Here is a 23199-nt window from a genome sequence, read left to right on the forward strand (position 1 = left end):
CTGCAGGGTCAATATAATGATATTACACTCTGTATCCAAGTATTGAATCAAACCCAGGTCTGTGGTTTAACAAGCAAATACTTGAGTAAGTGAGAATTGCTTTGTGCCGCTTTTAGCAATATGAAATCAATAAGAGGTGAGGGAGATATTTTTACACCGCTTTTAGCAATATTCCATCAATATCATGGTGGGGGACACCAGAAATGGGCTTTGCTCATTGTACCCATGTGGGGGATCAAACCCAGATCTTCAGCATGACGAGCCAACACTTTAACCACTAGGCTACCTCACTGGCCCCCTTAACCACTATGCTTTAACCACTAGGCTACCTCTAAAACTGCCCCCTTAACCACTATGCTACTATGCTGCCCATGAAATCCATGAGGTCGCAGAATTCAGGCTGCATGGGGTTAAAATCCAGTGGCTACTATAAAAACTCCACTGACAGTCGTACTATCACCCAGCAGCACAGAGTTTCTTGCTTGCACTGAGCGACCATCATTTGAAATCAACTATGATGGAATCTAATGAAGCCTGGCAACTGTGGGAGGTTTAATGCTAATTCTGTCCTTAAGTGTGCCCTGACTTCACCTTCACTATTGAAGATGAAAGATGGCAGCAGTAAATCTATTTAGCTTCCTGTAACTCTGCTGGTATATTGTCTTTGGTGGTTTGGTGGTTTTATGGCTACACACAAGCCAACTTTCACAACTTATAGCTACAATGCTAGACTAACGCTTAGTCTCTGAATATATATAATTTTGATGGCAACACATAAACCCATTTAAATTGAAAAGAAACCCCAGGGAGAACCAAGGAGAACAGAGATTCAGAACCTGAAATCTAGACTTTAGCATTGCAGTGAGGGCCAGGCTAAGAGGCTCAGGGACTGCGAGACAGCCTTCTACAGTGCTTCCAGTTTTAGTTTGTTGCTGTTTAAGCTGCTCTCAGCAATATTTCATCTACATGATGGCAGCCTGTAAATTACCATGTGTGGACCAGACAATCAAGTGACAGATATTTTGAGAAAGAATCCAATTCATCAGGGCTATATTAACTCATAAACAGCTAAGTTAAAGAGCCTTTCCACCTGATCATAGTCTTACAAGCAGCATAGGTTGCTGGGGCCCTATTATAACCAGGAATTTCCTGTTGGGGAGAGCTTCAAAATTTGTTCAATTTAGTGGAATTAGATTTTGCTGAAATTCACTGATGAGGTAAAATCAAATAGAATCAATGCATGTGTCAGTTCACAAGAAGTAAACTCAGTTACTCCAGTCAGTTCTTAAATTAGTTCCCTACAAAAAATGAAAAATAAAAAGTGCATGTCAGTTTGATTTGTAACATACTGAGAAGTTTGACAAAGATTGACAAACTGTATGTTCACATTTTAGTTCAAAAACAGAAACTAGAGGGAGGACTTCTTGTCTAATTTGCTTTTTAGAAGTGTTTAAAAGGAAAGTAAATAATAGCTTATTCTCAAAAGACAAGACCATGGGGAATTTTGAAATTTAAGCTAAAATAAACAAACTTTACTCTAAATCCTTTGACTCTTCAGTTAACTTTTTCAATCATTTGGTTTAGCTCGTCACCAAAAAAATGTTAAAAGCCATTTGTAAACGGCCACAGTTTGTTTACTGAGTCTTTGCTGAGTCCACACCAGTGAAAATAGCAGCGTCGCTCAATGTAAACGCTTGACTGTGCTATTGGTTGTTGGAGCAGGTTAGGCCAATGTGTATACATGCATTTAATCGTGGTCTCCCCACTTGCTGCAGATATGTCTCCGCAAACTGTTTCTTACGTTGTCTGTTTACGCTAACAATAGGCCGGACTCTCAGACAAGAAACAAACAAACTTGAGTCGCCAGGAAAGTAAAGCCCGGTGATTTATCATAACTTTATCCTTCCCATCTCTCCTCAGTTCTGTTGCATAGGCCAGTACTTAGTGACAAGCAGATGGCCACCAAGCATAAAAAGAGCCACCGTAATGACACAGATTGAAGCGGAACATTGAAGGGGCTAGTCGCGTAATCTGTAGGGCTGTAGGAGCACTAGGATTCATTATGTACACATGCATTTCATCAGGCAGGACTTGACTCTCTATTCATGGGGGCAAAACACAATGACGACAGAAGTAGGAACTTCTAAAGTGCTGGGTGGTTGACTCCCTCTAAGGCAGGAAGCTGACGGCTATCTCACCGAGATCTAAAGGCCAGGCAAGCTGAGGAAAAGTTGGCAGTGCATGAGTGGAGACTCTGTTGAGAGGAAGAGCTGGGAGTCACTCAGGCCTTAGTTGAATGTAGACCAGTTGATATCCCTGACAGGGGCCAGTTCCCTGACCTTTACTTATTGCCTAAGGGAGAGGCCAGTGCACCGACTGTCCATCCTGGTGTGTGCAGTTACCTAGAGGTGTAGTGGCTGTCAGTGGGACTGCGTGGTCCGTCTGTGGGAGGTGGAGCCAGGCATGCTGTGTGTAAGCCCTGCTCATCTAGTGATATAACACGCAATCTTCAGGCCGAGTGGGAAGCTGACTGGCTTGTTAGTACCCAACAGTAACACTGGCACACACTGGGATCATACACTCCGGATCTTACGTTTGGTGCAGAGTAGCGTTTGTGGCAGACGTGTAACTGCCGTAATTGGGATATATTGGATAACAAGTGTGACACCAGCACCTAGCTCCAAGCACTGCTTGACTGATAAACTCCTGGTAAGTTCTTCTAGATGTAGCACCTAATATACCCTTCCATACCATCACAGTACCACTGAAACAAGTGTACAAGAAGCATGCCATAACCCTCCTATTTTCAAAATTCAAATCTGTGTCACGGGAGCCTACTTTTCTTTAACCCTTTCCCCTTCAAGCGTAAACCTGCAAAAGCCATCCCAAGCTTAACATACTCCTGCTGAGACTATTCTTTCCCACTTATGGAAATCCCATGTTTACACACAGAAATTCCAGGCTTAAGAAGAGTACAGGGTGTTCTCCGACCTAATTATTTGGGTAAGACTGTTGAGAAAGCCACCCTCAAGTGTGTGGTGTCAGCAGTCAGATAGACCACTAATGGCTGGGCTTCATTAATAGCCCACAGTGAATGATATGGTCAGACCGACAGTGTTTTCTCCGGGGCTGTGTACAGTTGACATAAAAAAGAGACAGGCATTGATTCGAGATAGTGAATAGAGGGCATTTCCATGTTGCCGGGGCAGAACTGTGGTCAAGCATGTACATTTACTGTCCACTCTTGACACCAGTCGTCAAGTGATAATGATACCCATTTCAAATCAGCATGATTAATGAGAAAATCTCAGTAATGCACAAAGGGTATTTTTAAGGCTAATTTAGATAACTGAAATGACAATTTTTACATCAAGTTGTATAATATACACAGGACATTAAAACACCTGTAGAAGGCAGATCAGTCATCACGATTTCACAAGATAATAAATGCCACAGAAGGGTGGACATTTTCTCGGTGCTACATCCCTAACAACATATTTATGTGACCAGTACAAAAGATGGAAGATATATAAACCACTTTGCTCAATAGAGTTCTTCCTTATTAAATAGATATTGACATGTTTACATTAATTTAAACTTACATGTTGACATGTTTACATTAATTTAAACTTACATGTAAACAGCATGATGTCATTACTTGCATCTAATTTCATTCTGATGAAGCAGTTACGTAAACATGTCATGATGGTAGCCAAATGATTTGGAGGATTTACAAAAACAACTGGAACATGTACCAAGCAGAAAAGTGGGCTTGGTAAACACAGGCTATTTTGAACCTTTCGTCTAATGGCCTGAAGCCTAACAGTAGCAGCTTGTTGTCCGTAAATAAAAAACCGAGTAATTCAGGTGAGATTTATCGTGTCTGTAGGTCAGTTTCTTACACTTTCACACTGAGTGATTGTATGGCCCACAGTATGTATCTGCAAAATGTCTTGAAATAATGGTGGTCATGTAACATCTACCAGAGACATATAGAGTTCTGTTAATAATGTTATGGAAACACACATATCGGCCTCCACTTCGCTGCAAAATAAAAGAACCTGTATATATTACCCAAAAGAATTTAAGGAATATACAAGTCTTGTCTATTACCATTATGTCAAGCCATGACAGACTAACCATAGAAATTGGGGAGAGTATGGGGTTGTTCTTAACTTATTTTGAGTAGTATCTGAATTACCTGTATTATGACAGGAAAAGCTGCTAGTATTGAATCAAAAACAAATCAAGATGAAGAAATATCAAAATCTAAATAGCAGTATACTTAGAAAAGGTAAAAGTATTATTTGATTAAATTTCACAGACTATATGTATACAATCAAAATGTTGCAGTAGGGAATAAATTCATATTACACAGTGTAGTTCTAAACATTTCAAACTCGTAGAGGGGCGGTGGGGTAGCCTAATGGTTAAAGCTTTGGCTCGTCACGCCGAAGACCCGGGTTCGAATCCCTACATGGGTACAATGTGTGAAGCCCATTTCTGGTGTCCCCCGCCGTGATGTTGCTGGAATATTGCTAAAAGCGGTATAAAACCAAACTCAGTCAGTCAGTCAGTCAGTCAAACTAGTAGAGTATTCCATGTTTATTTTGTCCCAGTAGCCACCATCAAAATCAATACATCCTGACCAGGCAATTACTGTCATTATCTTCCAGTCTTCCAATGGCTTCATAATTTGGTGCTCACACTGTTGACCATTGGTTCTGGAACTACCACACTCTACAAAAGTTTGGATCCAATTTCGAATGCCCCCAGCTACCTTATTACACCATACACTACAAGGAGATGCAACATAACTTCATAGTTTGATAACATCTACATCGAAACAACGTGGTATTTTTCCAACATAGCTAACATTTGTTCAGTTCTGACAACCCATCAATCTCGGTCAATAAAGTTCCATAAACAATTACAACAAGTCAGTTCCGAAACATACTTTGAAACATACTATTTTCCTGTCCACAGATAATAAAGCCAGTTGATACAGCAATATTTATTCCGTGATTAAAGAATCATAAAAGCTGGAATTAACTGAACCAAGAAAATCTACTCCTTTCTTTTCAGTCAGTCATGAAAAACATTGGATAAGCGAGTCAATGGTTGTGTGATGTTCGTTCTGCATTTGCTGTCATCTCTTTAAAGATGATTTCAAGTGCATGTTTATAGGGGGAAATGATCTGCATCCCGGACAGATGATGGCTATTAAAAATCAGTTTCAGTCTGTTCTGTCTCCTTATTCATCTATTGACTTTTTTCCCTCCCCAACCATGCTCTGTTGGCAGAAAATTCAATTGTTGCGTCAATTTGCCTCAAGACAGTTCCCGACCTTCCAAATGGTTCTGCTGCTTGACTTGTGGCTATTTGCGTACTGCAAGGCTCAGATCTTATATTATTTACCTTAGAAATGGACCGATTGTAATTAAAAAACTGGGTGCTTTACAAAACTGAAGTTGTAATAGATTTCCTTTTCTTCAACAAAATGTTTCCTTCATGAACTTGTAAATACATAGGCTACTATCAACTGACACGGAATGCAATGTATACAAATGCATGCTGATAGATATGCGTTCAACTGAATGAAATGCATCGACAAAAACTATTCTTTATGAGCCAAACATAATGTTCTGGTTGAAGTGTCATCTAATATGCTTTGGGCTAAAACCATCAAAACCTTAGGTCTATCTTGCAAATCTATCTTAAAAATTACATTATTTTTGCAGAAAAATCCTTTTAACGATGACCCAGGAACCTATCAATACACATATTAAGAATATGAGAAGCACCTAATTCAATGATGAAATAAAATCTTCTGCTCTGAAACCTGCAAATCTATCTGAAAAATCACATTATTTTCGCAGAATAAATCCTCTTAATGACCACCCAAGAACCTATCAATACACAATTTAAGGATATAAGAAGCACCTAATTCAATGATGAAATGAAATCATCCTCCTGCTCTGAAACCTGCAATGCAGTTATGGTTTTGAATGGTTCATCTGATGCTGTTGGAGACGACCACCTGATGCCCTGGACTCTTTGAAGGAGTTATGGGCACTGCAGTGGTCAGCTGAGGAAATTGGTCAGTAAATCAGATCAGCGTCCACTGTGTGGTCAGGAAGCTGTCAGTGACGCACAATTACCTGACAATATTGGATATTACACGGACATTACCAGGACATTAAGAAGGATGTGCTGGGAATCTGGGATGACTTGTTCAGACAGGATGAGATATAAGTTTATAATCTGTTGACCTGAGTTGGTAGTATGTAGTATTGTTAGAATGGCTGCTCGATTGTCAGCTGGTTTGGTTGACTGTCAGCTGCTTGAGTAGACAGTTGATTGGGAGATTTGTCAACTGGTTTACTGGGCTGTCATCTGGCTGACTACTTTAGTTGATTGGGTAGATTGTTAGATGAACAAATTACAACACCAGACAGTCATGTAATTTTCACTGGCCATTCGAGCCCGATGAAGTCTGTATGATCAGACAGTCACGGCTGGTTCTCCTCTGGCATTGACATTTAATATTTAGCTTCAGCCATCAGTTCCCTTTAGCCTGTGTCCAGTTAGCCTTGCTGATAATAGTCTGATTCAGCTCATCTAATCATAATCCATATTATTTCACTAAAATCCGCTGAAAATGATTCTAAAGACAACTTTGAACTAGTCGATTAAAACATTATTACCACATACTGTGATGGGACACTGACTGACTGAGTTTAGTTTTACGTGCCGCTTTTAGCAATATTCCAGCAATATCACTGCGGGGGACACCAGAAATGGGCTTCACACATTTCACCCATGTGGGGAATCGAACCCGGGTCTTCCGCGTGATAGGATACAAAATACAATCAAATATGTATTCAATGCTTTGCAAGTATTCTTTGCTCGAGTTTAGATCTCTGAAAAACGTACTGGGTCCAAGAATGAAGTCTTTTTATCAAAAAGTATCTACACTTATATTTGTGATGGGATCATGTACAAAGTAGATGCAATGATCAGGTTGAGAAGGTATTCAATAACTTGAAAAAAGCAAAGCACAGTTAATAGCGCAGTGTCATTTCTCCCATATACCTTCAACAAACTTATAAAAACACAACATAAACATGTACTTTATAGCTCCACAACAGTCCGATTGCCACAGCGTCACTCAGCATCCAACAGCAAACTGATAGTTTAGATATTTAAAGACAGTAAAAGCTCCTTGTCTACCCACAGCTGTTGTGTATGTCGAAATGTGGGACTGTATGTTCCATGGATTGTCTGTAAAGCAGCATTGAAGCAGGTGTTGTCGATTGCTAATTGGTGAAATAGACAAGACAACTAACGGGCAGCATTATCTTCAAGCAAATCATCCCAAAGAACATGCCATCGATGAGAGGGGAAATATTTTTTTACCACTGTCATAGACCGAAAGCGGTTATGCATTATTACCAATGACAGTGTACATGATTTTGGACGATACAACATCAAAATGCTCTTACATGACTCTTGTGCAGAGTAGGGGATTCTACTTGGGCTGGATATAATGTCATTTAAGATCCTATCAGATTACCCTGACAGCCCTTGTGAGCTTATGCTAGAATGTCTGATGGCTGCCAATCCATATTTCATTAATATCAAACAAAACAGTTGTAAGAGTCACTGCACTGGTGGACGTGACTCAAACAAAAAATATTTAGATTTTGAATAATTTAATGATTAATGTGACAGCGATTCAACATCTCCGCTTGAGAACTGCCAAAAATCTATAACAAATCATTCAAAATTCAAACCTAATGAAGAGAATCATTTATCATGAAAGTTATCAATCATATAAATCAATATGTTCATAAATTACAGCAGATAATGTTTGGTCTTAATTCTCAAAATCAGGTCATAAAATTCAGAGGAGCAAAAAAAATTACAAGTTTCCTCTGAAAGGATAGTAAATCAAATTTATGTTAATTTTTTTAAATCCATAAAATTTAAATACATTATCTTTTCAGATCAGTAAACATGAAATTTGAAACTTCATTCAAAAAGAATTGAAATCAATGGAGGGACAAACAAAGTTCTTGCTGCCTGGACAAGTGTAAAGATTGATCATGTTTCAATAATGAAACGATTCAAATATCAGGAAACTGTTCTAACATGTCTCTGTAGACCAAACGAACAAAACATGGCCAGATTTGATCAAACAGAGCACTTTAACTCAAACGTTTTGTTCCAGAAGAGATAGACATTTCCCTAAATCACATAATGGTCAATATGAAATATACAACAATAATTATCCTTTGTAGGACTGATTGAGTGATCTGTACATAGTTTTATCAGTAATTCGAACATGTAACTCAAACAAGAGACAAGAACAGATAGCTTATGTACACACACTATAGCTGAGCATTGTCACACGCTAATAACTACTATCAACCGCTCAGTAGGACGTCGCCATCAAGCCTGCTGGCTTGGAGCTTGACTGATGTGCATGCCAGACTCATGTCAATACACAGAACAGTGTACTGGAGGGAGGAGCTACACTCAGTCAGGGAATTTACTTTAAAATTGCATGTGTTTACTGGACATTTCATAATGGATGACTACAGACATGGTGACAGTGTCGTAAGTAGATAGGAATGAATGGTGTGGAGAATTAATTGTGTGCCTGAGCAACAAGATCTAGACAGTTTCAACAGGTTCTGGGTGACAAAAATGCTTGATCACAACATTGTTGTTGACAAAATTAAGGGGAATCCTAAAACAGATATGGAAGTTGTATAATTTTTTTTAACTGAAATAGGGGCAGTGGGGTAGCCTAGTGGTTAAAGCGGTCGCTCGTCACGCCGAAGACCTGGGTTCGATTCCCCACATGGGTACAATGAGTGAAGCCCATTTCTGGTGTCCTCCACAGTGATATTGCTGGAATACTGCTAAAAGCGGCGTAAAACTTAAACTCGCTCACTTTCACTGAAATACTAATCTTTCACATACTACTTAACAGTTCATTGCCTTTAAAAACACATAAAGTTAAAAGAAACCATTGAAATAGGTCGATGTAGAAAAAAATAAGAGCACAATCTTTCCATAAACATGACATTATTTTTAAAACTGACTTTTCCAAACTAATCCATATAATACTCAAAACCCGTAAAAGAACCTTGCTTCTTTGATATTACTGTAGCAAATCTGACACGACAAAAAAGTATCGGTTGGTTTTTAACTTATTTTAAGTAGTATACATGTATAAAAGAAATATACATGTCTTTGGGCATTTTGTAAATGCCACCCTTGGACTGCCAGGATTAAGTAATGGTTACGATATACAGTGCATCAAATACGTCAAGTTGTTCCGGACTGCATCAAGGATGAAGGTATAATCAACATCACAAACGTCACAAAATGATCGTAACTCCAGGTAATTGTGGGAGAGATCTTTGGACAAAGCAATGAAAGTGTCACCATTATTCACATAGCTGCAGGGTGCAAGCATAGTGATACTAGTTTCTGTATTCAAACGGGAAATAAATGGACAATGTTCTGAAATTGCATTCGAAACTCTACCATAGATGATGGTAGACCAAGTACGTGTCACCTGAGGGCAGATAAGTTTAGATGGTAGATTTGAGAAGATAACCCACAAAATGTACTTATTTTCTGGCTTTATGGTAATTTAACTGCAGGCAATGCAATTTGGGGAAAATAAACGACATAGATAGCAACTATTTTGGAACATTCCTCCTCCTAGTTGTCATGCTATTGATTTCTTGTGTGGAGGTGGAAATAAATCCAAATTTTATGACACCCAAACTAGAGGTAATCAGTTTAATTACCATACATCTGATGGGCAATCATAGACATTATTGTTACCTTTGTCCTATTGTATACAGAAACTGTCCAGTTAAACCACAATTCACCCCCATCCTCATCCTAGTCTAGCTTTGATGCTATTGTACAAAAACCTTGATAGGTTGAAGTGAGTCAAAGGGCTCAACCCTAATGCAGTTTGTCACTTGTTAATAGGCCCACACGAATAGTTGATATGACTTAACAAGTTCAGCTCCCATGCATTCTGTTCATCCCACACAGGTCTGATGACCATTTCTAGTTGTTACTCTCTGAGGCTTTTAAAATAAACATATGACAGGCTGAAATTAAGCATGGTTCCTTTCCATTTGTAGTCCCTTTGATGAGTATTGTAATGCAGAATGCATGCAGTTTACCCTAACCTACCAACTATTCTCCCATGCTTACATTAAGCCAGGAGTCAAACCCTCACAGCTGGAGCATAATAGGATCAAAGCGAAAGGTCAAGAATCTTCCACACCAGATCGCTACAAGCAATGATATCAGGGATATAGGTAGATGAATGGCAAGCCCCTCCTCTACCCTGGAGCCTCTCAAGCTAATCTGAACACAGAGCATGATTACTCCAATGCTGTCTGGTCCGACTCTGGAGATAATGAGATCACCTGTAGGTCTGTCCCAGGCATGTTAGTGTTGGTGTTAACTTATTGTCGGAGATGATGTTTGTTGCCTTTCACTCCTAATGGCTGCAGGATTTGGAGATTAACATAAAGACAGGCTTGTTCAAAAATAGCACGGGCATTTTTTGGTTAATGGAGGAGGTGGTGGTGTAGATGGTAGGTCGGTTGATTCGTAGGTATGAAGGATAATGGAATATAGATTGTGGAGGTGCATGTTTCTCGCTTATGAGATTACGGCATAGTTTTTACGACTGTATCCTGATTGGTGGTCTGTCATGTAATACAGAGTGGCATTACCGAGGGGAGTTCTAGGTGTCAGCCTGTAAATGAAAACACCCATACGATACTATAAATGAGTTAGTAGCACCTAGACAGCTTTTAGCACCTTTTTCTCACAAAAGACAAGCCTCACACAATGCATGTGTGTGGTTCTCAGGCGGCAGTAAATAGATGGCTTACCAACAGCCTTGTAATTGCACACCTGAAAAATCATCCCCTTAAACTGACACTTGAAATAAATCACACCATTTTTATAAACCTTTGACTCTCAGTCACCTTGTGCTTGGCTAAAGGGCCTAACTTTAACCCATTTAAATCAGAATATCACAAACAAATACCATTTGATTTTTCAACAATAAGGCTTGCATCATGTATGTGTGAAAAATTCATGAAAATATACACACATTTTTCTCTCAAAACTTCTAACATCAGTTTTTCACACCAAGTGTACCCTCAAGGAAAAGCTTAATGATATTTTCACGTCAAGAGAGGGGACAAGATTATCCCAACACGATCCCTGCAATACAGACTCACTGTAACTTACTACAACGCAAACAGTAATCACCCTACTGCTTGAAAAACTGCTGCAGACAGGTTCTCAGAGCATGTAGATGTTCTTACATAACACAACAAAACAACAGAAGTTAGTGTAAAAGAAAGACAATAGCTCTGACAAAGTTCTGCTACATCACGACATAACACAAGCATGTCTTGCTGCTGCAGCAGAACGCTTTGATGTAGCCGAACTCGGCTGCTTTCATTTGGTGACGAAGAGCTCTTAGTTTCTGCAGCAATCATCACAAACTACTCTGGAATGTCCACAAAACAGTAATATGTTCTCCTAACCTCTCAGAAAGTTTGTGAGTAATTGGGGCCGTCTTATTCCCAGCTTGCATGGATGGAATGGTGGTTGTATTGTAGGGCTGAGTTCTCCAGTGATTTAGATACCTGTACGAGGATGTTTCTGTGTAGTATACATTCATCATGGAGGGTGTTTGTTTTTCGTGGATATGATTCATTGAGTTTGGAATGCATTTTGGGCTTTGGTTTGCTTTGCACAGGCTGTTTCTATCCCACGAATCCGTTCCTTGTCAGTTCTGGTTTAAAAATATGAATGTAATGTATGGTAGGCCTGACTGAATACTTCTCATCTCCAAACAGTATATACTACTGGTAATGAAATTACAGAAAAATCCATTAACTAATCACAGTATCTCATTCAACTCAGTGACCATCATAAACAATGGCTCAATGTGGACCAGTCACTTACATTGTAAATTTTATCCTGTAATGACAGTCATGGAAAGGATTTGTGATAATAAACTGCAGATTACTTTGAGCATTAATTACCTTTCCAGTCCTGGTATGGCAATTGCCCCACAAACTCATCGCTAATGGGAAAACCTGATCATGATGAAAACCATCCTGAAAGTTTTTTAAAACCACAACTACCTGTTACTTTGTGTTAAGTAACAGATGATTATCTCCCTTATCACCTACGTACATGTACCCTTTTCTTTACGACTATGTACTTATATATTATGTCAAGGAAAGCACTTCAGCATGCTAAATATTCTCATCTTGGCAAGTGCATGGCAATTCAGATCATAAAACTATAGGTGTTGAGGATTTCAGCAAGATACGTCCATCTCCAAAGGACTGATTAACCTTGTCGAAAACCGAAACAGTTGCGCAAAATGCAGGAGGATTATTCTATTAGTTATCAAACGTCAACACTGCAGACTGACACAGGCTAACAAGCTGTATCATTGTGAAGTAGATTTTTTCCCACTGGCAAAAGAAACGTGAATATGAGAGCCTGTTTCTGATTGGCTGAACATACATATGTTTATCCTCCACAATTCTATAACTAGCTGAGCCATCGTTGGGTATATATATTTACACGCAAGTGGGAGGATTATTCCAGAGGAGAGCAGGTTCGTGATTAATGAAATCTAGGCTCTCCCGCAGTATTCGACACAGGGAGTAATTTCACTTTGATGGAGTTAAACGGCCTATCGGAGATGGATTTGTTCTGGAGGATGGTGTTATTCACAGATGGGTTCATGGGAGCAGGGATTATAGTGGCATGAAGAGAGTGAGTTGAAAGGCTAGTGCGGATGTTGTAAAACTTTTGTCATTATCACCATCATAAATAACAATTTGAGGACCTTTGTGAACTGTTTTTTTGCTCTCTGGAGTTAGCTTGATAAAAACTGTCTAATCCTGCTATCATCCAGCTTTTCCTCTTGATAAAAAAGAGTTTTATGAGCATAGCTTTCATTTATCTAAAAAAGTTCCTTGATAACACTTGAAACCCGCTGTGTTTACTTATAAAAGGATCTTAAGGACAGGCAGGAAATATTTCTTATCATTTTAGATGATTCATATTATGCCTAATGAGAAATACCACAGTCAAACACCTCATTTCAGATATCTTTTCTTGTGAACTGCATTTTTCTTCAAATATCCACAAATGAAAATCTATGTCTACCAATATCTTCAAGGAACTTGTCATAGTTTGGTATGAACTCGGAGTGTAAGATGCTGTTAAAGATACACATATCACAAAATATGTACAAACACATCAATCAAAAATGGGATATTTACTTTCAATGTATTTGTCTTCTTCTTCTTTTTTAAATATAGAAAAAATGATGATGCATGAGAAAAAGAATTATAACCAAAATACCATGAAGATTATCATCGGCTGATACAGTATTTGAAATTAACCATGACAGTCAAGGGGTCCCTTAGAAACATGTTAAAAGATTTAAAGGTCCTTAGATTCAAATACTATAGGAGCAATTTTCTAGGTCCCAGGGTGCCCCTTAATTTAAAACACATCTGATACATATGGTACAACAGGTATATGTTTCACTAAGCTTCCCTTGTGTCACAGCATGGGTGATTATTTAGACTCGGCAGTTTCCAAAAGCCAATGTTTATACTCCAGCCAAGGGAAGCAGTAGTTAGTAAGATTGACGATCCATTACTGAATGCTGCGAGGCAATCGAGGCGACAAACTGCCCGCCTGACTCTGAAGCCACTGACAAACTGCTGTCTAACTGTTGTGAGTCTGTCTGTAGAGACTTTATTACAAGTGCTCCAAGTGATGACTTTGATCACAGTGCGGACATAAAGACCTTTTGGCTCCAAATCACAGATTCATAAACCATTGCTGCTTCAATTTCATGCTGAATGAGTCCTGTCTGCTCTCCAGTTGACTGTTATTTATTTGGGAATGCAGCGATAGTTATCCAGTATTGACCATAACTGTAAGCAGTGTGTCAAAAGCCCAGTAAATCATACTTATTACTGTCCACTCATGCACTCGATAATGTTCCGAGAGTAAAAATAGTTTTTAGTGCATAGGGAAAATGGAAAATCTGATGGCAGGATTAGATTTAACTGAGCGTAGAGACATTATGGAATGTTAATAAATCAGGTATGTTTTGATGTGACTTAGGACTGTGCCCATGAGAACATCACTTGCAGTGAAATATGCAAGACACTGAAATGACCCTTTAATGAACTCCCTTATTTACTTGTTCGGCTGAAGAATAGACTGACATCTCGCACCAAACTGATCAATACATCTCGATCTATAGTCTTATGATTTATGACCTGGTGAGCTGATTTTGACATGCTTACTGTAAATCTAAAAGTTATCTTTACAAAAGTTTCGATGTCAAAATACACCAATGCTGTAAAGGCACACAGTCTCCGTGTCCAGCACGACCGATCGGAGTGTTACTGAAGTGGATGAAAGCAGCTATCTGGACGAATATTTGGTATCACAGCAGCCAGCGTGTTTCTCATTTCTAGACAAATATTTGTCCATTAGCTGTGTAATGATGATGTTATTAAGATCATGACGATAAGCTGGGTCGGACAAGGTGGGAACTATAACCCCTGCCTATCTGTACCTGATAATCTCGGTCTCACTTCCAGGCTAAATGCAGGTGCTTCAAGTGGGACTGAGGATGATGTGGGTTCTGCTCAGACAGGTATTGAGCGGTTGATTGGGTGTCCTCAGAATGGGGCATGGAGATGAAGGAATGGTTTCGTGTTTGCTGTCAGCTGGCATCGGTGTCCACAGAAAAGAAATCTTTGTGGTGCACATGGAGGTATAATTCTACGTGTGCCTATTGGTGAATCATACAGAATGAATATGTGAAAGAGAAGAAGTTGATGATACTTGATGTGCTGAGCTATGTTGGGAATTTTGGAATGACTTGGTTGAAACTGACAGCATATTCTGGAATGGGAATGGAAGTTTGAAAGGGTGGGTAGCGATGGGTGTAGTTGTGAGGTGGGAATGGGGTGGCTATGATGATGGGATGTAGAGACTGCAGTGATCAAAACATGTGGGAAAAGAGATATGAGAAATGGAATGGGTAGAGATGTTGGAATTGTGTAATAAGATGCAGTTATTTAAATGAATGCAGCTGATAACTATGGAGGTGAAATGATCAGATTGAGTAGGCAAAAGTGTTCGTTTTGTACAGGTGGGAAGGAGGTGTATGGGAAGAGTGGGACAGGAAGAGACTGGATTACTAGGTATAAGTGTAGTTGTGGAGTGGGAAAAGGGTAGCTGTGGTGAGGGACGACCAGGCTGAGATGTTGAGAGGAAACTTTTGTAGAAGTTGGAATCCTCCTGTTGGGTGTGAGTGTACAGTAGAGATGTTGTGAGTTATAGGGAGGAAATAAGCAAACAATAGGGTGAAACAGACTGATCCATTGGTGGTGGATATAAAAGTTAGAGGTGGTGGTGCTACTGACATAAATATATTCTGACAGACTTAAAAGTTTAAATGACAACATCTGTGACTACAGGTGCAATTACCAGCCTCTAATTCGCTAATTTTATCCCAGCGAGATCACAAAATAGTTTTAGGAAACATGAATAGCAGTAAATTAGGGCATTATGTAAAAACCTGATAAAACGTTTACCTCTTAGCTGCCTTTGTATACTGCCCCGACTGTATTTGTTGAGTTTAGGGAGTGGATATTAGAAATGAAAGAGACAGTCTAGCTCAAGTAGGTTGGCAAATTTGGGAAGGACATGTAAATACCCATTTAGTCTTGCAAATCCCCGAATGCTTACTTCAACATCTAAACATTTTGTGCTTTTATTCAGGACTTGTTTCAGCCTTTAAATGTCACTTGAGGTTAAGATAAGAGTATTTAAACCTAAGTATGTTGAGTAGCTCACTCAGGTAGGCAAACAAGTTCACTGTAACACATGAAATCTCACAGGTGAAATATACATGCACCTATTCATACCCAAAAAAAGTAATCTATATCTTCCAGTTTGGTTTAAACTATTTTGAGGATATTGAAATCTTATTGTTACATGAAAAGTGCGTAATATTTCTAAATGCAGGAAATTCGTACTGAGATATGCACAAGATGTTGCGTGAAATATGACATTGAGTGACATATCAACACTTGTCAATGTCAGGTTTATATAGTGTTCTTCCGCTGACACGTAAAACACTACAAGTCCTCATCAATCACACCAACATAAACTTGCTGACAGACAACTCCTCTTTTTAAGGCCAGTTTGACAAAGTTAAAGGCCTGGCTACATCCTGAATGTCAGTTTCACGGTTTTATTCGCGAAACAACTTTCATGTGAGCAGAGGTCGAGCTCTCCACTCGCTACTATACTGAGATATCTTACAGCTTGTAATTCAGAGTCTCTATGGAAATTGTTCAAGTGGGTGAGAACATTTTTTCCAGTCCCTCTTTCATAGAAATATGACAACAGTATGTGAGAAAAATGTTTTGAAACTTGTATTTTGACATGATGCTGAACTTGGGGAAAAGTTCACCAATATTGATACATATTGTCAAAAAATCACCTCATAGGGTATTCATCAACAGTTATGCCTCAGAAACCAATATAAATTGCCTCAGAAATCAATATGATTTTGACTCAGAAATCAATATGATTCCTAATAATTCTGGACTACTTGTCTGGCTTGTGTTGTAACTAACATGAACATAATTCTTCTCTGTGTTACAGGTCCTGATTGCCCAATGAGAGCAGTACCCCGACAGAGGTAGTCTGGCGCTACTAGCCACGGCTGTAAAATGTGGCGGCTGCAGGAGGATGAAGCGATTCAGTGCCCCGCCCCTGTCCACCTCCACACAGTACCCTGACCCTTCCAAGCCCCCCACCGGGGAGGCGGAGGATGAGGCCTCCCTCAGTGATGGCAGTAAGAAAGTCAAGACGGCGCAGTCCTTCGAGTCCCTGTTTGACAATGAGACGCTTAGTGATGTGGTGCTCAACGTCAACAACAGCCAGTTCATATTCCATGCCCACAAGATGATCTTGGGTATGAAAAGCGATGTTCTTGCAACACTGTTGAACAACATGGCCATTGTTGAAGGTCAGAAGCCTGTATTGTTTATACAAGAACCTCAAGAGTGTTGTCTGGTCTTCAGCAGATTCTTGTACTTCATCTACAGCGGTGCCGTGTGGCTGCATCGCGACTACGTCATCCCGTTGTACAAGCTGGCTGAGAAGTATGCAGTGCGTTCACTGTCCTCTCACTGTGAGAACTACATACATCAACTGTTACAGAATGGTGTTGGTGCAAATGGTGAAAGTGCTCGTGGAGGGTTTGCTGTTGAAACAGTCTGTGATTTATGTGAAAACAACACTAGCTCTGAGGAGATTCATAATATATCCTACAGCATTCTGTGTTCAAGGTTCAAAGAGCTTGCGCGCTCGGAGAGATGGATACAATGCAGTTGGGAAATAGTTCGAGATTTAATCAAAAGTGATGAGTGCAATTCCGAGGAGAACCTTATCCTCACAGCAGCAACTGACTGGATGAAGAAGAACAATCTTCACTCCAAATGCCAGATTGAGGACATTTTGTCCAACATTCGGTACCCACTACTCAACAGAAGGGTGCTCTATCATCTACAGAAGAACAGTGCTTTCAAAAACTTCCCCTGCGTGCAAGATCTGGTCAACACTGCCATCAAGTATCATGCTTTCAAGGACATTCCTGAGGCAAAGGATGACTTTACTGGAGTCCAGTTTCAGAGGCGCTCTGGCAGACAAACGTCATCTATACCTGCGTCTGCTACTGCTAGTTCTCTGGCCTCAGAGACAGACTGTAACCTTGTACAGACTTATGGACAGACCTTCCCTCCTGCTCCTCAATGACATAGGGCAGGCAGATTCCAAAAAGGCACATGAACTGTGCAGTGCATGGTTTAATGGATAATCACATCTTAGAATGAGACAAAAGTTGAGAAATTTCAGGTCAGAATATTGAAGGTTTGGGAAACTTGAAGGAAAAAAGTTATGAAGATAGTAACTAAACATCATGGCAGAATTGAAATTTTGAGATGTGTTGTAGTGGACAAGAGCAAAGGAAGAAATTCCTACAGAAACAGCAAAATATTTGACATTAAGGTCTGAAAATGACCATAAAGAGGTTCATTGCCATAACTCTTAAAGCTAAAAGTTCAGGAGATCATAGATTAAAACATCAGAAGATCTGACAAAAAAACTGCGACCCTCCGAACACATGTGAAACAACACAAACTTTGTACCTACAAAAATTTAAGGCAGGAGGGGAAACGGTAAAATAGATGAGTAAATGAAAGCTTAGCATCATAGAGGTCGAGAATTTTGAAAAACTATGGCCATGTTGGATGATTGGGACATGATGGCACTGTTCTGCAACAATCTCATCACTACAACACTGACTGATGCAGTTCTGCCGTCTATAGAAGGAAGGGTTTGGTTGTTCATGATGTAAATATATATATGGCGTAACAGCCATGCCTGGGATGTTAGGTTGTAAACAGTCTCAATTTTCATACCTTTGGGGCATCATGGCGATAATTTGGTCTGTGTGCCCAGTGAACATATTTCAGGAGCAAGCCCTGGAAACAGGATGAAAAGTGCGCCACAGAATTAGCGACAGAAATACATTACATGTTGTTTGTGTCAAGATATGGGAATGTATTTATTCCAGAGACATAAAGTATTCAGAAGGACATTACCATAAATTCTGAATTTTTAAATACCTTTTCCGCCATTTTACGTCATCCTGTGAGTTATCCTTGTCACATGTCACGCCACCAGGAACTATAATCCCGGCTGCCGTGATGTCTACATCGCCCATGTCAACGACAATATACATGACATTTATGAGGTTTTATTACCTTTCAAGACAAAACTGATACTGTCATAATCCAAGCTTGGCATGACTTATCTACATATTCATACCTGAAAACGTCAGTGTCATAAGCTTATTGCTCGGTAGCACAGTTCACCATAATTCTATTTTACTATTTCTCTATTCATAATATATACAGAGTCTATGACCTAAACCACTATCCCAAATCGCAGTTTAACAACTGTTCAGTCAGACTAGTAAAATTGAAACAGAGAAAAATGCGATGAAAATAATTCAATAAGTTTGGGATACTAGACTGAAACGTTGGAGGCGCAGGCTGTACATATGGCTGAAATGACTAGTCAGTAATTCAGAATATCAGTCTCACATATTTAATACCTCCACAAGTTGTTGTTTTTTCAGCCTAAGGTGCTTATCTTTGCGCCTTTCGACTTTAAGAAATTGTAAATAAAATTCATAAACTATATACAGCTTTTTAAACTTTTACACAATACATTTCTCTTATCAAGAATACATTGGCATAATTAACGTGACACTTAGTTTAATGTTTGAATCGGAGCAATGTTTGAGTATTTATGGGACCAAGCTAAAAGGTAACATGCCAACATCCCGAGTTATCTCTACATCTTTGCTCAAGCAAAACGAAGATATGTTAGTTAGTTAGCTAGTTGTGCAACTCCCTAATTTCCTGGTCTGAGTGTCTGTTGTTGAAATGAAGGTTTATGTGATGCCTTCTGTTAATTCCCGTGTCATTCTTGGAAGAATGCCTACTGCAAGAGGCCACAGTAAATGTTATTGTTTTAATCAGTGTTTTGTTGTGTTTTCAATATAAACAATAAAATACGGTCATGACGAACTCAATGGGAAGACTAATTTTACTTTTTTTGTAATTGGAGTTCTCTATACACATTTTGACAGAAATTTTCAGCAGGATCTGGGACAGAAAACCCCATCTTGTTATATCCATTGTCATAACTGTAGTTAACTGTACAACTAAGTTGTTCCTGTATTCAGGTAAATCTGCTCTGGCAGAAAGCCTGTACAACTGCTGTAACTGCTCTGGCAGAAAGCCTGTACAACTGCTGTAACTGCTCTGGCAGAAAGCCTGTACAACTGCTGTAACTGCTCTGGCAGAAAGCCTGTACAACTGCTGTAACTGCTCTGGCAGAAAGCCTGTACAACTGCTGTAACTGCTCTTGGCAGAAAGCCTGTACAACTGCTGTAACTGCTCTGGCAGAAAGCCTGTACAACTGCTGTAACTGCTCTGGCAGAAAGCCTGTACAACTGCTGTAACTGCTCTGGCAGAAAGCCTGTACAACTGCTGTAACTGCTCTGGCAGAAAGCCTGTACAACTGCTGTAACTGCTCTGGCAGAAAGCCTGTACAACTGCTGTAACTGCTTTGTCAGAGCCTGTGAGTGAATGAGTTGGAGTGAGAAGCTCCTTTTTCCACGTTATATTTCGGATTAGACTTTTTCAGTATGGTACAGAATCAAATACTTTTGTTGGATAGAGTCCCATTCAGGATTCAAACCCACACTCATGAGTCAGGCACCTACTTGCCAGCACACAAAACAAGTATGGTAGTACTCCAGTCACAGTATCTGTGGAAGAAAGTCTGAATTGATGCATGATTACAGGTTGGCACAAGGATTTGTAAATCAGATCAGCTTGGGATTCAAACAAACAACTAGCGGATCCTGACACTGGGGCACATTTCAGCAGATTCTGACACTGTGACACATTTCAGCTGATCCTGACTTTGTGGCACATTTCAGCATATCCTGACACTGGGGCACATTTTAGCAGATCCTGACATCCTGACACTGGGGCACATTTTAGCAGATCCTGACATTGTGTTTTACCATGCTTTTAGCAAAATAAAAGCAATAGCATAGCAGGGGACACCAAATGAAATGTCTGAGTAGGACAAATAGATACTTTAACAAGAGTGTACCATTACAGAACCTGTGACTACCCATTCCACAAAGAGATCTTAGCGCTAAGATGATTGTAATTTCCATATGTTAACATATACACTAAGATCACTCTGAGAAAGTTGTCCTGGACCAAATCTCTCTTCACTTGGACTACCTCATTCCCATTAATTAGCTTCACTTGTTAAGACATTAAGATGTGGTGCCACCATCACATCATAATTCTGTATTAGAATTTGAAGTCGTTAGCAGACACACTGTTAGGATTGCCTTGAAGAAGGTGCCCTGGACAAAATCTCTCCTGACATGGATAACTTCACTCCTTCACTTTAAACTTTCCACTGGGCATGACACTAATGTGTTCTGTGAGGCTATCTAGGTCACAGGTACAAAGAAATCACAAAACTTTGAACTAATTCCCAAATTAGACTCAGATTTTTAAACAATTGCAACAATATTGAGTGTCAAACCTAACTGTTCCTCTTAAGCTCATAAACAATACAAACGTATTTCATATTACAATAGTCAAAGAAACAAAGGCACATAATGATTCAAGAAAATTGAGAAATGTCTGAACATAAACAGATCCATGCATTAGACTTAAGCCCATTTACAAAATACAACATCTCTGCTGGTTCTCAGGTTACTGTGAATTCCCTCTCATTATCTAAAACTGACATGATTCTGAAATTCCATCCAAACCACTTGCAACATGTGCATTAAATCAATGGAAACATTGCACAGACAGGCCTTGAGCAACATTGGATTTGCCCTGAAAAAAGAATATGTCTGACTCTACATAACACAATTTGCATACCTAAACAGTCAACACCTCTTTGTTCTAATATTTTGTTGCTGCTGTTGCCCTTAACAACCAGCACAGCTATTAGAAATTGTTGTTTAATGGGAAGTAAATAATGCTACTACATGAATTCCTATCCCGAGGGGGGCCAGTATGGTACCCTCCCCAGACTACCAGGCGTCATTAAACAATAAGATGTAAATGGCTGTCCTTCTAGACTGCTGCCGGCAAATCAAACTTTGATCTCTGTCAAGCCCTGGATTGGTTGATGACTACTTATGTAGTGTGTACAAGCAACCTGATTGGTTGTTGATTAGTTATGTTGAGTCAGGCACTTACAGTGGTGCCAGCTTGTCCACAAACACAAAATCCTGAAGTCAAAGTTAGTTTATGAAGCCTGTTCTCCCTACTAGCGAGATTGATAGATGATGTCATCTAGCCGTGGCGCGGGAGATATTGCAAAATATTAATCATCGCAATAGAGGCCATTGTCTGCTTTTATGTAACCTGTCGACAGCCATGGGTGGGTATATGCACCATCCACAAAGCAAATGTACTTAATCTGTATAATCACCGCAAGCCTTTTCCTGCTACAGTCTCTCAACAAAAAATAACTGAATAAATACTCAGGGCTAATTGGCAGTTCCACGTATATCTGTAAGGGGTCGGACTCGCTTGACTGGCTGCAACTGGCGTCAAGTAAAGCATGACACGTTACTCCCTAAACTTTTACATACATATTAGCCGGTATTAAAGTAAATCGTAGACAGCCTAATTACACAAGGGTCGCCCCATGTCGGCAGGTTAAAAGCAAACATCTTTCAAGGGTAAACACATTCCATCATGACATTTTTGTTTAGCAAACACACAAAAACTATTAGATAAGCATATTTTCTCCTGGGTCGGATTTAACATGCTTAATGATGGTAACATAAGAGAGATATGCTAATGATGGGGGACAGAGCGGCATCCAACGAGGCCTTGCTGTACACACGCCAGTATATTCTCAAAGGGAGACATACACATTGTCAACATCCCTTTGTGAGTTCTCCCGGATGGACTTTTTCATCCTCATTTGGAGACATAGTTGCTGTAATAATCTCTACAATTTAATAGTTGTTATTCCCCAAAGGTTTAATGTCTCCTTGACAGTGTTACAAATAAAATATGTTATTCAGGTCTCAGGATATCAAAATACAATTAAGTACAGCTATGCATGAAGTCATCCAACATTCTCACTCATAAGCGTAAATATTCTGGACTTATGCCTTTGGTACAGTCACTGTTGAACACTCCCATTTTCGTAGTCATTGTAGTCACTGTTGAATACTCCCATTTTCGTAGCCATTGTAGTCACGACTTTACGAAAAAATTAAGTCAATAAAAAATCTACATTTAGCAAAACAATTCCCTAACAAAACATATACAATTATTTACAATTAATGTGAAGAGAATATGTTTGATCACCATGACAACAAACAACACAGAAGATACCCAGCAATGGAAACTCTTCAAAACAAATCAG

General features: G+C 39.5%; 2 protein-coding genes across 5 annotated transcripts in view; one reads left to right on the forward strand and one right to left on the reverse strand.

Annotated features, from left to right (window-relative positions):
* Nucleotides 1–23199, reverse strand: part of LOC124263459 — a 158381-nt gene that overhangs the window by 55593 nt on the left and 79589 nt on the right.
* On the forward strand, nt 1845–19285 carry LOC124263461 (BTB/POZ domain-containing protein 17-like). Of its 4 annotated transcripts, none has more exons than XM_046698109.1 (2): nt 1845–2709; nt 16798–19285. In XM_046698109.1, exon 2 carries the CDS (start codon nt 16885–16887, stop codon nt 17950–17952), a length of 1068 nt encoding a protein of 355 aa, XP_046554065.1. In that variant the 5' UTR covers nt 1845–2709; nt 16798–16884; the 3' UTR covers nt 17953–19285. The 4 variants fall into 4 exon arrangements, with proteins under 4 accessions (XP_046554065.1, XP_046554064.1, XP_046554066.1 ...); XM_046698108.1 differs by lacking the exon at nt 1845–2709 and adding an exon at nt 12510–12861; XM_046698110.1 differs by lacking the exon at nt 1845–2709 and adding an exon at nt 16342–16492.

This window comes from Haliotis rubra, unplaced genomic scaffold, assembly GCF_003918875.1.
Source record: "Haliotis rubra isolate DU_JTF1 unplaced genomic scaffold, ASM391887v1 Scf884, whole genome shotgun sequence".
Taxonomy (NCBI): Eukaryota; Metazoa; Mollusca; class Gastropoda; order Lepetellida; family Haliotidae; genus Haliotis; species Haliotis rubra.

Bases quoted from the DNA above. Each gene is read 5' to 3' on its own strand.
- LOC124263461 (XM_046698109.1), top strand. From the start codon at position 16,885: ATGAAGCGATTCAGTGCCCCGCCCCTGTCCACCTCCACACAGTACCCT.